This window comes from Ascaphus truei, chromosome 12 (assembly GCF_040206685.1).
Source record: "Ascaphus truei isolate aAscTru1 chromosome 12, aAscTru1.hap1, whole genome shotgun sequence".
In the NCBI taxonomy this organism is placed as follows: domain Eukaryota; kingdom Metazoa; phylum Chordata; class Amphibia; order Anura; family Ascaphidae; genus Ascaphus; species Ascaphus truei.
In genome coordinates, this window is record NC_134494.1 from 40,477,128 (window position 1) to 40,494,294 (window position 17,167).

At 47.2% G+C, this 17,167-nt stretch overlaps 1 protein-coding gene across 1 annotated transcript in view; it reads left to right on the forward strand.

Moving 5' to 3' along the window:
• Positions 1-17,167, forward strand: part of MYBPC3 (myosin binding protein C3) — a 79,537-nt gene that overhangs the window by 61,760 nt on the left and 610 nt on the right. The window contains exons 29-33 of the mRNA XM_075567479.1: positions 501-640; positions 1,818-1,977; positions 10,265-10,401; positions 14,093-14,279; positions 16,044-16,076. Coding sequence (XP_075423594.1) covers positions 501-640; positions 1,818-1,977; positions 10,265-10,401; positions 14,093-14,279; positions 16,044-16,054 — 635 coding nt within the window. The 3' untranslated portion in view covers positions 16,055-16,076. The remainder of the gene's footprint in view (positions 1-500; positions 641-1,817; positions 1,978-10,264; positions 10,402-14,092; positions 14,280-16,043; positions 16,077-17,167) is intronic.

Consider the following 17,167-nt stretch of genomic DNA (forward strand, 5'->3'; position numbering starts at 1 on the left):
ACCCACATACAGTAACAGGGAGTCCCTAAACAAGGGAAGGAACCCACATACGGTAACAGGGAGACCCTAAACAAGGGAAGGAACCCACATACGGTAACAGGGAGACCCTAAACAAGGGAAGGAACCCACATACGGTAACAGGGAGTCCCTAAACAAGGGAAGGAACCCACATACGGTAACAGGGAGTCCCTAAACAAGGGAAGGAACCCACATACGGTAACAGGGAGTCCCTAAACAAGGGAAGGAACCCACATACAGTAACAGGGAGTCCCTAAACAAGGGAAGGAACCCACATACGGTAACAGGGAGTCCCTAAACAAGGGAAGGAACCCCAAACATTTAGATCCTCATAACAGACAGAGGAGATCTCACAGAACACGGAAGGGAAAGGGAAAGGGGACCCCACTAATCAGGAACCCAAAGAAGAGACTCTCCTAGGACAGGCCACCTCTGTTTTTGGAGGGTGATGTCGGTGGGTCTAACTGGTTCTCTGATTTCAGACAAGCCCAGCGCCCCTCAAAACTTAAAGATTGTGGAAATATGGGGGTTCAACGTGGCCCTGGAGTGGGCCCCCCCTAAGGACGATGGAAATACTGAGATTACCGGGTATACTGTCCAGAAAGCCGACAAAAAGACCATGGTGAGGGCGAGGGATGGAAAAGGTGGGATGGGGGGGGATAACGGAAAAGAAGAGTGAAAGGCCCAGTGCATATAATCCCCTCTCCACTCCAGTGTATCTAATCCCTTCCCCCCTTCAGTGCATCTACCCCCTCCAATGTATCTAATCCCCTCCCCCCTCCAGTGTATCTAATCCTCTCCCCCCTCCAGTGCATCTACCCCCTCCACTGTATCTAATCCCATACCCCCTCCAGTGCATCTAATCCCTTCCCCCCTTCCAGTGCATCTAATCCCCTCCCCCCTCCAGTGCATCTAATAGCCTCCCCCCCTCCAGTGCATCTAATCCCCTCCCTCCTCCAGTGCATCTAACCCCCTCCCCCCTCCAGTGCATCTAATCCCATACCCTCTTCCAGTGCCTCTAATCCCTTCCCCCCTCCAGTGCAACTAATCCCCTCCCCCCTCCAGTGCCTCTAATCCCCTCCCTCCTCCAGTGCCTCTAATCCCCTCCCTCCTCCTGTGCCTCTAATCCCCTCCCTCCTCCAGTGCCTCTAATCCCCTCCCTCCTCCAGTGCATCTAATAGCCTCCCCCCTCCAGTGCATCTAATCCCCTCCCTCCTCCAGTGCATCTAACCCCCACCCCCCTCCAGTGCATCTAATCCCCTCCCCCCTCCCGTGCATCTAATCCCATACCCTCTTCCAGTGCCTCTAATCCCCTCCCCCTCCAGTGCATCTAATCCCCTCCCCCCTCCAGTGCAACTAATCCCCTCCTCCCTCCACTGCATCTAATCCCCTCCTCCACTGCATCTAATCCCCTCCCCCTCCACTGCATCTAATCCCCTCCTCCTCCAGTGCAGCGATTCCTGCAGGTTTGCAATGGACTCCCCTATAGCGACTTTTGAGTAACAATATTGCATGACTTTATAGCACTGACAGTGTACACAGTGCTGTACAAAGAAATTGCCGGCTAAATTAATCTCTGCCCGAGTTTACAATCTAATGTTTGGTGCCCGAGTCCAAGAGCGATAAAGAACCATTGCCCGAGGTGACAACAAGCTGCTGCCAGTCTGGCATGAGTTAAACTCTCACCCTCCCCAAGTACGGGGAGCTCAACAGGACATTGAGGGGACGATGGTAAGCAGCGCCCGGAGCTGGGGCATGTTTGTGACTCCCACACCCCTGGGCCTCTCCTCTTGTCACAGGAATGGTTCACGGTGTATGAACATTACCGAAGAACAAACACCGTGGTGTCTGATCTGATCATGGGTAACGAGTATTTCTTCCGAGTGTTCAGCGAGAACATGTGCGGCCTGAGCGAAGCCCCTGGGACTTCAAAGAAGAGCGCGTACATCCAGAAAGCCGGTAATAATGTGTGTGCAGGTACATGTGTGCCTGAGTGTGCAGGTACTGTACGTGTGTGTGTGCAAATACATATGTGTGCTTGAGTGTGCAGGTACTGCACGTGTGTGTGTGTGTGTGTGTGTGTGTGTGTGTGTGTGTGTGTGTGTGTGTGTGTGTGTGTGTGTGTGTGTGTGTGTGTGTGTGTGTACAGTGGTGTGAAAAAGAAAGTACACCCTCTTTGAATTCTATGGTTTTACATATCAGGACATAATAACAATCATCTGTTCCTTAGCAGGTCTTAAAATGAGGTAAATACAACCTCAGATGAACATCAACACATGACATATTACACCGTGTCATGATTTATTTAACAAAAATAAAGCCAAAATGGAGAAGCCATGAGTCCGCCGGCGACCGTCCTTTATCAGGAAACATATAATTCCTGCTCTGTCTCAAGCGCTTTGTAACGCGCTGATCTTCTTTGCTAAACACCACGCTGTAACTATGCGCTTGATGAGGTCATCAAGCCATCACCAAGGCCAAAGAATATTTATTAGATTATCAAATAATGGTTAATTGTAAAAATCTCCTGTAACAGACCAGCATTGCAGCATTTGCATTTTCAGTGATTTTTCTGCAAGATATGACGAAAAAATAAAAGGGGCCCCGTTTTCCTTAACATGGTGTATATTATGGGGTCAGTATATGATGTGTACAGTACGTCTCTGTGTGTACGACGCTGTGTGCAAACATAGCATGTAACGGGAGATGAGAGCCACTTGGCCTGTCTTCCTATCTGCTGTAAAGCCTCAGGTTTCTTTCATGTTAGGGCTAGCTTTCTGCCTATCCCAAGCATGCTACTATATTACCCCCTACCACCCCTTCTGGGAGGCTGTTCCGTGAATCTACCACCCTTTCCCAGAAGAACTACTTCCTCACATTTCCTCGGCTTCCTGCTCTAGTACTTGTCTGTCTCTGAAATATGTTTCCTTCCTGTACTTTGTTGAATCCCTTTATATATTTGAAATCTTCCATCATTTGCCCCACTCCCTTCTCTCCTCTAAGCTGCACATATTAGGGTCCTTTAGTCGTTCCCAATATGTCTTATGCACCATCTTAGTAGACCCTTTTTGCCCACTGTTCTTGTCCGTCACACTAAATGGAGAACTTCATTATGAACTTATGAGTAGAGATCTACTTTGTATCTCTGTCCTAGAGGAGACCTGCACTGTGTATCTCTGTCCTAGAGGAGACCTGCACTGTGTATCTCTGTCCTAGAGGAGACCTGCACTGTGTATCTCTGTCCTAGAGGAGACCTGCACTGTGTATCTCTGTCCTAGAGGTTACCTGCACTGTGTATCTCTGTCCTAGAGGAGATCTGCACTGTGTATCTCTGTCCTAGAGGAGACAGGCACTGTGTATCTCTGTCCTAGAGGAGACCTGTACTGTGTATCTCTGTCCTAGAGGAGGCCTGTACTGTGTATCTCTGTCCTAGAGGAGACCAACACTGTGTATCTCTGTCCTAGAGGAGACCGGCACGGTGTATCTCTGTGCTAGAGGAGATCTGCACTGTGTATCTCTGTCCTAGAGGAGACAGGCACTGTGTATCTCTGTCCTAGAGGAGACCAACACTGTGTATCTCTGTGCTAGAGGAGACCGGCACTGTGTATCTCTGTCCTAGAGGAGACCAACACTGTGTATCTCTGTCCTAGAGGAGACCTGCACTGTGTGTCTCTGTCCTAGAGGAGATCTGCACTGTGTATCTCTGTCCTAGAGGAGACAGGCACTGTGTATCTCTGTCCTAGAGGAGACCAACACTGTGTATCTCTGTCCTAGAGGAGACCGGCACTGTGTATCTCTGTCCTAGAGGAGATCTGCACTGTGTATCTCTGTCCTAGAGGAGACAGGCACTGTGTATCTCTGTCCTAGAGGAGACCAACACTGTGTGTCTCTGTCCTAGAGGAGACCTGCACTGTGTATCTCTGTCCTAGAGGAGACCAACACTGTGTATCTCTGTCCTAGAGGAGACCTGCACTATGTATCTCTGTCCCAGAGGAGACCTGCACTGTGTATCTCTGTCCTAGAGGAGACAGGCACTGTGTATCTCTGTCCTAGAGGAGACCTGCACTGTGTATCTCTGTCCCAGAGGAGACCTGCACTGTGTATCTCTGTCCCAGGGGAGACCTGCACTGTGTATCTCTGTCCCAGAGGAGACCAACACTGTGTATCTCTGTCCTAGAGGAGACCTGCACTGTGTATCTCTGTCCTAGAGGAGACCTGCACTTTGTATCTCTGTCCTAGAGGAGACCTGCACTGTGTATCTCTGTCCCAGAGGAGACAGGCACTGTGTATCTCTGTCCTAGAGGAGACCAACACTGTGTATCTCTGTCCTAGAGGAGACCTGCACTGTGTATCTCTGTCCTAGAGGAGACCTGCACTGTGTATCTCTGTCCTAGAGGAGACCTGCACTGTGTATCTCTGTCCTAGAGGAGACCTGCACTGTGTATCTCTGTCCTAGAGGTTACCTGCACTGTGTATCTCTGTCCTAGAGGAGATCTGCACTGTGTATCTCTGTCCTAGAGGAGACAGGCACTGTGTATCTCTGTCCTAGAGGAGACCTGCACTGTGTATCTCTGTCCTAGAGGAGGCCTGTACTGTGTATCTCTGTCCTAGAGGAGACCAACACTGTGTATCTCTGTCCTAGAGGAGACCGGCACTGTGTATCTCTGTGCTAGAGGAGATCTGCACTGTGTATCTCTGTCCTAGAGGAGACAGGCACTGTGTATCTCTGTCCTAGAGGAGACCAACACTGTGTATCTCTGTCCTAGAGGAGACCGGCACTGTGTATCTCTGTCCTAGAGGAGATCTGCACTGTGTATCTCTGTCCTAGAGGAGACAGGCACTGTGTATCTCTGTCCTAGAGGAGACCAACACTGTGTATCTCTGTCCTAGAGGAGACCTGCACTGTGTGTCTCTGTCCTAGAGGAGACCTGCACTGTGTATCTCTGTCCTAGAGGAGACCAACACTGTGTATCTCTGTCCCAGAGGAGACCTGCACTGTGTATCTCTGTCCCAGAGGAGACCTGCACTGTGTATCTCTGTCCTAGAGGAGACAGGCACTGTGTATCTCTGTCCTAGAGGAGACCTGCACTGTGTATCTCTGTCCCAGAGGAGACCTGCCCTGTGTATCTCTGTCCCAGAGGAGACAGGCACTGTGTATCTCTGTCCTAGAGGAGACCAACACTGTGTATCTCTGTCCTAGAGGAGACCTGCACTGTGTATCTCTGTCCTAGAGGAGACCTGCACTGTGTATCTCTGTCCTAGAGGTTACCTGCACTGTGTACCTCTGTCCTAGAGGAGACCTGCTCTCTGTATCTCTGTCCTAGAGGAGACCTGCACTGTGTATCTCTGTCCTAGAGGAGACCTGCACTGTGTATCTCTGTCCCAGAGGAGACCTGCACTGTGTATCTCTGTCCCAGAGGAGACCTGCACTTTGTATCTCTGTCCCAGAGGAGACCTGCACTTTGTATCTCTGTCCCAGAGGAGATCTGCACTGTGTATCTCTGTCCCAGAAAAGACCTGCACTTTGTATCTCTGTCCCAGAGGAGACCTGCACTCTGTATCTCTGTCCCAGAGGAGACCTGCACTGTGTATCTCTGTCCCAGAGGAGACCTGCACTGTGTACCTCTGTCCTAGAGGAGACCTGCACTGTGTATCTCTGTCCCAGAGGAGACCTGCACTGTGTATCTCTGTCTCAGAGGAGACCTGCACTCTGTATCTCTGTCCTAGAGGAGACCTGCACTGTGTATCTCTGTCCCAGAGGAGACCTGCACTGTGTATCTCAGTCCCAGAGGAGACCTGCACTGTGTATCTCTGTCCTAGAGGAGACCTGCACTGTGTATCTCTGTCCTAGAGGAGACCCGCACTGTGTAACTCTGTCCTAGAGGAGACCTGCCCTGTGTATCTCTGTCCTAGAGGAGACCTGCACTGTGTATCTCTGTCCTAGAGGAGACCTGCACCGTGTATCTCTGTCCTAGAGGAGACCTGCACTTTGTATCTCTGTCCTAGAGGAGACCTGCACTCTGTATCTCTGTCCCAGAGGAGACCTGCCCTGTGTATCTCTGTCCTAGAGGAGACCTGCACTGTGTATCTCTGTCCTAGAGGAGACCTGCACTGTGTATCTCTGTCCCAGAGGAGACCTGCACTGTGTATCTCTGTCCCAGAGGAGACCTGCACTGTGTATCTCTGTCCCAGAGGAGACCTGCACTGTGTATCTCTGTCCCAGAGGAGACCTGCACTGTGTATCTCTGTCCCAGAGGAGACCTGCACTGTGTATCTCTGTCCCAGAGGAGACCTGCACTTTGTATCTCTGTCCCAGAGGAGACCTGCACTTTGTATCTCTGTCCCAGAGGAGACCTGCACTGTGTATCTCTGTCCTAGAGAGACCTGCACTGTGTATCTCTGTCCCAGAGGTTACCTGCACTGTGTATCTCTGTCCCAGAGGAGACCTGCCCTGTGTATCTCTGTCCCAGAGGAGACCTGCGCTGTGTATCTCTGTCCCAGAGGAGACCTGCGCTGTGTATCTCTGTCCCAGAGGAGACCTGCACTGTGTATCTCTGTCCTAGAGGAGACCTGCGCTGTGTATCTCTGTCCTAGAGAAGACCTGCACTGTGTATCTCTGTCCTAGAGGAGACCTGCACTGTGTATCTCTGTCCCAGAGGAGACCTGCACTGCCTATCTCTGTCCCAGAGGAGACCTGCCCTGCCTATCTCTGTCCCAGAGGAGACCTGCACTGTGCATCTCTGTCCTAGAGGAGACCTGCACTGTGTATCTCTGTCCTAGAGGAGACCTGCACTGTGTATCTCTGTCCTAGAGGAGACCTGCACTGTGTATCTCTGTCCTAGAGGAGACCTGCACTGTGTATCTCTGTCTCAGAGACCTGCACTGTGTATCTCTGTCCTAGAGGAGACCTGCACTGTGTATCTCTGTCCTAGAGGAGACCTGCACTGTGTATCTCTGTCCTAGAGGAGACCTGCACTGTGTATCTGTGTCCTAGAGGAGACCTGCACTGTGTATCTCTGTCCTAGAGGAGACCTGCACTGTGTATCTCTGTCCCAGAGACCTGCACTGTGTATCTCTGTCCTAGAGAAGACCTGCACTGTACACACTGTGCACTTTGTATCTCTGTCCTAGAGGAGACCTGCACTGTGTATCTCTGTCCTAGAGGAGACCTGCACTTTGTATCTCTGTCCTAGAGGAGACCTGCACTGTGTATCTCTGTCCCAGAGGAGACAGGCACTGTGTATCTCTGTCCTAGAGGAGACCAACACTGTGTATCTCTGTCCTAGAGGAGACCTGCACTGTGTATCTCTGTCCTAGAGGAGACCTGCACTGTGTATCTCTGTCCTAGAGGAGACCTGCACTGTGTATCTCTGTCCTAGAGGAGACCTGCACTGTGTATCTCTGTCCTAGAGGTTACCTGCACTGTGTATCTCTGTCCTAGAGGAGATCTGCACTGTGTATCTCTGTCCTAGAGGAGACAGGCACTGTGTATCTCTGTCCTAGAGGAGACCTGCACTGTGTATCTCTGTCCTAGAGGAGACCTGCACTGTGTATCTCTGTCCTAGAGGAGACCGGCACTGTGTATCTCTGTCTCAGAGACCTGCACTGTGTATCTCTGTCCTAGAGGAGACCTGCACTGTGTATCTCTGTCCTAGAGGAGACCTGCACTGTGTATCTCTGTCCTAGAGGAGACCCGCACTGTGTAACTCTGTCCTAGAGGAGACCTGCCCTGTGTATCTCTGTCCTAGAGGAGACCTGCACTGTGTATCTCTGTCCTAGAGGAGACCTGCACCGTGTATCTCTGTCCTAGAGGAGACCTGCACTTTGTATCTCTGTCCTAGAGGAGACCTGCACTCTGTATCTCTGTCCCAGAGGAGACCTGCCCTGTGTATCTCTGTCCTAGAGGAGACCTGCACTGTGTATCTCTGTCCTAGAGGAGACCTGCACTGTGTATCTCTGTCCCAGAGGAGACCTGCACTGTGTATCTCTGTCCCAGAGGAGACCTGCACTGTGTATCTCTGTCCCAGAGGAGACCTGCACTGTGTATCTCTGTCCCAGAGGAGACCTGCACTGTGTATCTCTGTCCCAGAGGAGACCTGCACTGTGTATCTCTGTCCCAGAGGAGACCTGCACTTTGTATCTCTGTCCCAGAGGAGACCTGCACTTTGTATCTCTGTCCCAGAGGAGACCTGCACTGTGTATCTCTGTCCTAGAGAGACCTGCACTGTGTATCTCTGTCCTAGAGGAGACCTACACTGTGTATCTCTGTCCCAGAGGAGACCTGCACTGTGTATCTCTGTCCTAGAGGAGACCTGCACTGTGTATCTCTGTCCTAGAGGTTACCTGCACTGTGTATCTCTGTCCTAGAGGAGATCTGCACTGTGTATCTCTGTCCTAGAGGAGACAGGCACTGTGTATCTCTGTCCTAGAGGAGACCTGCACTGTGTATCTCTATCCTAGAGGAGACCTGCACTGTGTATCTCTGTCCTAGAGGAGACCTGCACTGTGTATCTCTGTCTCAGAGACCTGCACTGTGTATCTCTGTCCTAGAGGAGACCTGCACTGTGTATCTCTGTCCTAGAGGAGACCTGCACTGTGTATCTCTGTCCTAGAGGAGACCTGCACTGTGTATCTGTGTCCTAGAGGAGACCTGCACTGTGTATCTCTGTCCTAGAGGAGACCTGCACTGTGTATCTCTGTCCCAGAGACCTGCACTGTGTATCTCTGTCCTAGAGAAGACCTGCACTGTACACACTGTGCACTTTGTATCTCTGTCCTAGAGGAGACCTGCACTGTGTATCTCTGTCCTAGAGGAGACCTGCACTTTGTATCTCTGTCCTAGAGGAGACCTGCACTGTGTATCTCTGTCCCAGAGGAGACAGGCACTGTGTATCTCTGTCCTAGAGGAGACCAACACTGTGTATCTCTGTCCTAGAGGAGACCTGCACTGTGTATCTCTGTCCTAGAGGAGACCTGCACTGTGTATCTCTGTCCTAGAGGAGACCTGCACTGTGTATCTCTGTCCTAGAGGAGACCTGCACTGTGTATCTCTGTCCTAGAGGTTACCTGCACTGTGTATCTCTGTCCTAGAGGAGATCTGCACTGTGTATCTCTGTCCTAGAGGAGACCTGCACTGTGTATCTGTGTCCTAGAGGAGACCTGCACTGTGTATCTCTGTCCTAGAGGAGACCTGCACTGTGTATCTCTGTCCCAGAGACCTGCACTGTGTATCTCTGTCCTAGAGGAGACCTGCACTTTGTATCTCTGTCCTAGAGGAGACCTGCACTGTGTATCTCTGTCCCAGAGGAGACAGGCACTGTGTATCTCTGTCCTAGAGGAGACCTGTACTGTGTATCTCTGTCCTAGAGGAGACCTGCACTGTGTATCTCTGTCCTAGAGGAGACCTGCACTGTGTATCTCTGTCCTAGAGGAGACCTGCACTGTGTGTCTCTGTGCCAGAGGAGACCTGCGCTGTGAAGACATAGTTTGTCTGTGTTGTGCTGGCTGTACAGGCTGGATTCTCTTCGCCTGAAACTGTTTCCCCGCACTTTGGAATTGTACTTTATACTAAACTACCCTGGTTATCAGTTGTGTCTCTGTGTAGGTCTGTGTTTAGGTGTGCGTCTAGCTCTGTGTGTATAGGTGTGCGTCTCTATCAATGTGTTTATCTGTGAGTGTATGTGATTGTGTGTGTGTGTGTGTATGTGTATGTGTATGTGTGTGTGTGTGTGTGTGTGTGTGTGTGTGTGTGTGTGTGTGTGTGTGTGTGTGTGTGTGTGTATGTGCATGTAGGTGCAATGTGTATGTATAGATCTGTGTAACCGTGTGCATGTCTGTAACGGGGTGTGTGTGTGTGCATGTCTGTAACGGGTGTGTGTGTGTGTCTGTAACGGGTGTGTGTGTCTGTAACGGGTATATGTGTGTCTGTAACGGGTGTGTGTGTGTCTGTAACGGGTGTGTGTGTATGTCTGTAACGGGTGTGTGTGTGTGTGTGTCTGTAACGGGTGTGTGTGTCTGTAACGGGTATATGTGTGTCTGTAACGGGTGTGTGTGTGTCTGTAACGTGTGTGTGTGTGTGTGTGTGTGTGTGTGTGTGTGTGTGTGTGTGTGTGTGTGTGTGTGTGTGTGTGTGTGTGTGTGTGTGTGTGTGTGTGTGTGTGTGTGTGTGTGTGTGTGTGTGTGTGTGTGTGTGTGTGTGTGTGTGGATAAGGTTAGTTTGACCAATTCTGTACCTTGTGTATCTCAGGCAGCAACTACAAACCCCCCAGTTACAAGGAGCGCGAGTTTGACGAGGCCCCGAAGTTTACTCACCCCCTTGTGAGCCGCTCTGTCATCGCAGGGTACAATGCCACCCTCAGCTGTGCGCTGCGGGGCACGCCAAAGGTACAGTCGTATATACACTGAGAGATACACACACACACACAGTACAACAGCACACAAGCAATACTAGAAAACACAAACACACAGACAGTACAACAACACACACACAGTACTAGAAAATACACACACACACAGAGACAATAGATAGAAATAGACAGAGATAGGTAACTATATACATATAGAGATACATAGATATACAGCTAGATGATGCATAGATTGAACAGACAGACATACAGATATTGATAGATGTGTACAGTACAGTAGGCTGTGTTACACTGATAGATATACAGATAGAGATAGATGTGTACAGTACAGTAGGCTGTGTTACACTGATAGATATACAGATAGAGATAGATGTGTACAGTACAGTAGGCTGTGTTACACTGATAGATATACAGATAGAGATAGATGTGTACAGTACCAGTAGGCTGTGTTACACTGATAGATATACAGATATAGAGATAGATGTGTACAGTACAGTAGGCTGTGTTACACTAATAGATATACAGATATAGAGATAGAGGTGTACAGTACAGTACAGTAGGCTGTGTTACACTGATAGATATACAGATAGAGATAGATGTGTACAGTACAGTACAGTAGGCTGTGTTACACTGATAGATATACAGATATAGAGATAGATGTGTACAGTACAGTAGGCTGTGTTACACTGATAGATATACAGATATAGAGATAGATGTGTACAGTACAGTAGGCTGTGTTACACTGATAGATATACAGATAGATGTGTACAGTACAGTAGGCTGTGTTACACTGATAGATATACAGATAGATGTGTACAGTACAGTAGGCTGTGTTACACTGATAGATATACAGATATAGAGATAGATGTGTACAGTACAGTAGGCTGTGTTACACTGATAGATATACAGATATAGAGAGCTGTGTACAGTACAGTAGGCTGTGTTACACTGATATACAGATATAGAGAGATGTGTACAGTACAGTAGGCCGTGTTACACTGATAGATATACTGATAGAGATAGATGTGTACAGTACAGTACAGTAGGCTGTGTTACACTGATATATATAAAGATATAGAGAGATGTGTACAGTACAGTACCAGTAGGCTGTGTTACACCAAGATATACAGATATAGAGATAGATGTGTACAGTACAGTAGGCTGTGTTACACTGATAGATATACAGATATAGAGATTGATGTGTACAGTACAGTACAGTACCAGTAGGCTGTGTTACACTGACAGATATACAGATATAGAGATTGATGTGTACAGTACAGTACAGTAGGCTGTGTTACACTGATAGATATACAGATAGAGATAGATGTGTACAGTACCAGTAGTCCGTGTTACACTGATAGACATACAGATATAGAGATAGATGTGTACAGTACAGTAGGCTGTGTTACACTAATAGATATACAGATATAGAGATTGATGTGTACAGTACAGTACAGTAGGCTGTGTTACACTGATATACAGATATAGAGAGATGTGTACAGTACAGTAGGCTTTGTTACACTGATAGATATACAGATAGAGATAGATGTGTACAGTACAGTAGGCTGTGTTACACTGATAGATATACAGATAGAGATAGATGTGTACAGTACAGTAGGCTGTGTTACACTAATAGATATACAGATATAGAGATAGATGTGTACAGTACAGTAGGCTGTGTTACACTGATAGATATACAGATATAGAGATTGATGTGTACAGTACAGTACAGTAGGCTGTGTTACACTGATAGATATACAGATAGAGATAGATGTGTACAGTACCAGTAGTCCGTGTTACACTGATAGACATACAGATATAGAGATAGATGTGTACAGTACAGTAGGCTGTGTTACACTAATAGATATACAGATAGAGATAGATGTGTACAGTACAGTAGGCTGTGTTACACTGATAGATATACAGATATAGAGATTGATGTGTACAGTACAGTAGACTGTGTTACACTGATAGATATACAGATATAGAGATAGATGTGTACAGTACAGTAGGCTGTGTTACACTGATAGATATACAGATAGAGATAGATGTGTACAGTACAGTACAGTAGGCTGTGTTACACTGATAGATATACAGATATAGAGATAGATGTGTACAGTACCAGTAGGCTGTGTTACACTGATAGATATACAGATATAGAGATAGATGTGTACAGTACCAGTAGGCTGTGTTACACTGATAGATATACAGATAGAGATAGATGTGTACAGTACAGTACAGTAGGCTGTGTTACACTGATAGATATACAGATATAGAGATAGATGTGTACAGTACAGTACCAGTAGGTTGTGTTACACTGATAGATATACAGATATAGAGATAGATGTGTACAGTACAGTAGGCTGTGTTACACTAATAGATATACAGATATAGAGATAGATGTGTACAGTACAGTACAGTAGGCTGTGTTACACTGATAGATATACAGATAGAGATAGATGTGTACAGTACAGTACAGTAGGCTGTGTTACACTGATAGATATACAGATATAGAGATAGATGTGTACAGTACCAGTAGGCTGTGTTACACTGATAGATATACAGATATAGAGATAGATGTGTACAGTACCAGTAGGCTGTGTTACACTGATAGATATACAGATAGAGATAGATGTGTACAGTACAGTACAGTAGGCTGTGTTACACTGATAGATATACAGATATAGAGATAGATGTGTACAGTACCAGTAGGCTGTGTTACACTGATAGATATACAGATAGAGATAGATGTGTACAGTACAGTACAGTAGGCTGTGTTACACTGATAGATATACAGATATAGAGATAGATGTGTACAGTACAGTAGGCTGTGTTACACTGATAGATATACAGATAGAGATAGATGTGTACAGTACAGTACAGTAGGCTGTGTTACACTGATAGATATACAGATAGATGTGTACAGTACAGTAGGCTGTGTTACACTGATAGATATACAGATAGAGATAGATGTGTACAGTACAGTAGGCTGTGTTACACTGATAGATATACAGATATAGAGAGCTGTGTACAGTACAGTAGGCTGTGTTACACTGATATACAGATATAGAGAGATGTGTACAGTACAGTAGGCTGTGTTACACTGATATATATAAAGATATAGAGAGATGTGTACAGTACAGTACCAGTAGGCTGTGTTACACCAAGATATACAGATATAGAGATAGATGTGTACAGTACAGTAGGCTGTGTTACACTGATAGATATACAGATAGAGATAGATGTGTACAGTACAGTAGGCTGTGTTACACTAATAGATATACAGATATAGAGATTGATGTGTACAGTACAGTACAGTAGGCTGTGTTACACTGATAGATATACAGATATAGAGATAGATGTGTACAGTACAGTAGGCTGTGTTACACTAATAGATATACAGATATAGAGATAGATGTGTACAGTACAGTACAGTAGGCTGTGTTACACTGATAGATATATAGATAGAGATAGATGAGTACAGTACCAGTAGGCTGTGTTACACTGATAGATATACAGATATAGAGATAGATGTGTACAGTACAGTAGGCTGTGTTACACTAATAGATATACAGATATAGAGATAGATGTGTACAGTACAGTACAGTAGGCTGTGTTACACTTTTAGATATATAGATAGAGATAGATGAGTACAGTACCAGTAGGCTGTGTTACACTGATACATATCTCGCTTCCCCTCAATATCACAGCCCAAGGTCTTCTGGTACAAGAACAAAATGGACCTGTCTGAAGAGGCTCGGTACCGCATGTTCAGTAAGCAGGGGGTGCTGACCATGGAGCTGAGGAAACCCAGCCCGTTTGATGGGGGAGTATACACGTGCAAAGCGGTGAACCAGTTCGGGGAAGCAGAGACGGAGTGCAGGCTGGAGGTCCGAGGTGAGCAAAGAGGGCCAGGAGTGATACTGCACGTGGCTTACCCAGGAGTGATACTGCACGTGGCTTACACACCTCTCTATAACATCATGTCATACATCTCTGCAGCCAGGATATATCCCTCTCTCCAACAGGACACAGGTCCAGGAGATCCTGGGGTCATGAACATCTTAATGGAAAAGTACTAACCTTTATCAGGGAGACACGGAAATCAGGGAACCTGTGCATCTCTGTGCATTACAACAAGAAAGAAAAAAGTGAGAAGCGCAGACAGTGGGGGTTGTGATTAAACTAAAATTCTTTATTAAATAAACTAGTCCTAGGACTAGTTTATTTAATAAAGAATTTTAGTTTAATCACAACCCCCACTGTCTGCGCTTCTCACTTTTTTCTTTCTTGTTGTTACGCCCACACTAGTGACTGGGGGTTCCCTATTATCAGAAGCTGCACCCACCATCGGGTTGTGATTACTTCAATTCCATTTAAATTTTAATGTAACATCAGTAAACACTCATTTGCACCGGACTGGTTCATGTCACATGCCTTTTTTGTTTTTGTGATTTTTTATTTTTTATTTTGCTCCAGTGCCATATATTCAAATACCAACCCATTCGGCGCTTTTATACTTTTTTTGTTTTTTTCTTGTCATCTCTGTGCATTACTGTGAATCACCGAGACACAGAATTCCGGGAGACACGAAATCAGGGAACCTGTGCATCTCTGTGCATTACTGTGAATCACCGAGACACAGAACTCCGGGAGACACGAAATCAGGGAACCTGTGCATCTCTGTGCATTACTGTGAATCACCGAGACACAGAACTCCGGGAGACACGAAATCAGGGAACCTGTGCATCACTGAGACACAGAACTCCGGGAGACACGAAATCAGGGAACCTGTGCAGCTCTGTACATCACTGTGAATCAATGAGACACGAAATCAGGGAACCTGTGCACCTCTGTGCATCACTGAGACACAGAACTCCGGGAGACACGAAATCAGGGAACCTGTGCATCACTGAGACACAGAACTCCGGGAGACACGAAATCAGGGAACCTGTGCAGCTCTGTACATCACTGTGAATCAATGAGACATGAAATCAGGGAACCTGTGCATCACTGTGATTCTGGGAAATGCGGAAATCAGGGAACCTGTGCACCTCTGTGCATCACTGTGAGTCCGGGAGACGTAGAAATCCGGGAACCCCTGCGCACCTCGTGCACCACTATCCATCACTGTGGATCTCTGTGAACCACTGCACCCCTGTGCATTACTGTGCCCCTCTGCACCCCTGTGCACCTCTGGCAGCTGGAAGGACAAACACAATGAAGGCTTAGTGTTTATCAAATTCTTTCAGATTCAAAACTGCTTGAGCACTGGTAACAAACGGAGACTTTTGATAAACAGCCTTCTTTAGGCCATTGGTCAGATCTGGGTCATCCTGGTAAGAGAGACAGACTGGATAGACCACAATCCCCTCCTGTCTCTGTCACCCCATGATAGGAGCAGCCGATGGGATGTCCCTTCTCTCTGTTACTATGTCACACAGGGGGACTGGCTCAGTGCACCCCAAGTTCTGTGTTACTATGTCACACAGGGGGACTGGCTCAGTGCACCCCAAGTCTGTGTTACTATGTCACACAGGGGGACTGGCTCAGTGCACCCCAAGTTCTGTGTTACTATGTCACACAGGGGGACTGGCTCAGTGCACCCCAAGTTTTTTCTGTGTTAATAATGTCTCTCTTCTTTTTTTCTCCTCTTCTTAGTGCCTCAGTAATGATCCTCTTGGATGATGCCAGGTAAGATGGGGTTAAACATGTCACCTCTGAGGGTGTTTAAGAGAGATGGAAGGGGGATTGAGATTAAATACTGACCTAACGCATTGTAATATCCAACACCAGGTCTCCGGCTTCAACACTGGCCCCTCTCCTCCTCCCCTGTGGCAGGGAAGGGGTTAAGCGATAAGTGACCTGACACACGATAATGGGAGACGGGAATTCAGTGTCCTTTTCCCCCAACCTTTGGTGCTTTAGAGGAATCTCCAGCTCAGAACCGCGGTTATTCAGCGCCATAAACTTACACCAAAGGCAGATACGGAAGGGCACATTGGGGGTCATTTAGTAAAGTCTTCCGGCTGCAAATACTCAGGCAAATGTGGCACAAAAGTATTGGACCAGATTTATCAAAAGAAAAATTCCAATATCTTTCACTTCCTTTTCTTGAATTAATATTGTGCTGTTTTTGTGTCGGTTTTCTCCAGTTTTGCTACTTGGGAGACTTTAGTGAATGACCCCCAATCACTCTGTGTATTTATACATCCTACTAAATATTGCGGGGTCTGTGTATCAACGTAGAGAAAAGTGTGTCCAGGCGCGCTGCTCCGTTCTTCGGAGCAAAACTGCGGCATGTGTACAGTAAGAACAGGCTCTCACGCCTGATGCAGTGTGTTAGATTTACACCACTTCAGATATGGAGGGTTTTGGGGCCAAATAAAAGGATAAATGAATAAATGCAGAGACGCAGAATGTGATACATCTCATTATAATCTGTGCACCATGTAACTCCCCCCAACTCCTCCTACTGACTCTCCTCAAGGTGCAAGCTGGGACAGAGACGCAGAATGCGATACATCTCATTATAATCTGTGCCCCATGTAACTCCCCCCAACTCCTCCTCCTGACTCTCCCCAAGGCGCAAGCTGGGGCAGAGACGCAGAATGTGATACATCTCATTATAATCTGTGCACCATGTAACTTCCCCCAACTCCTCCTACTGACTCTCCCCAAGGTGCAAGCTGGGGCAGAGACGCAGAATGTGATACATCTCATTATAATCTGTGCACCATGTAACTCCTCCCAACTCCTCCTCCTGACTCTCCCCAAGGCGCAAG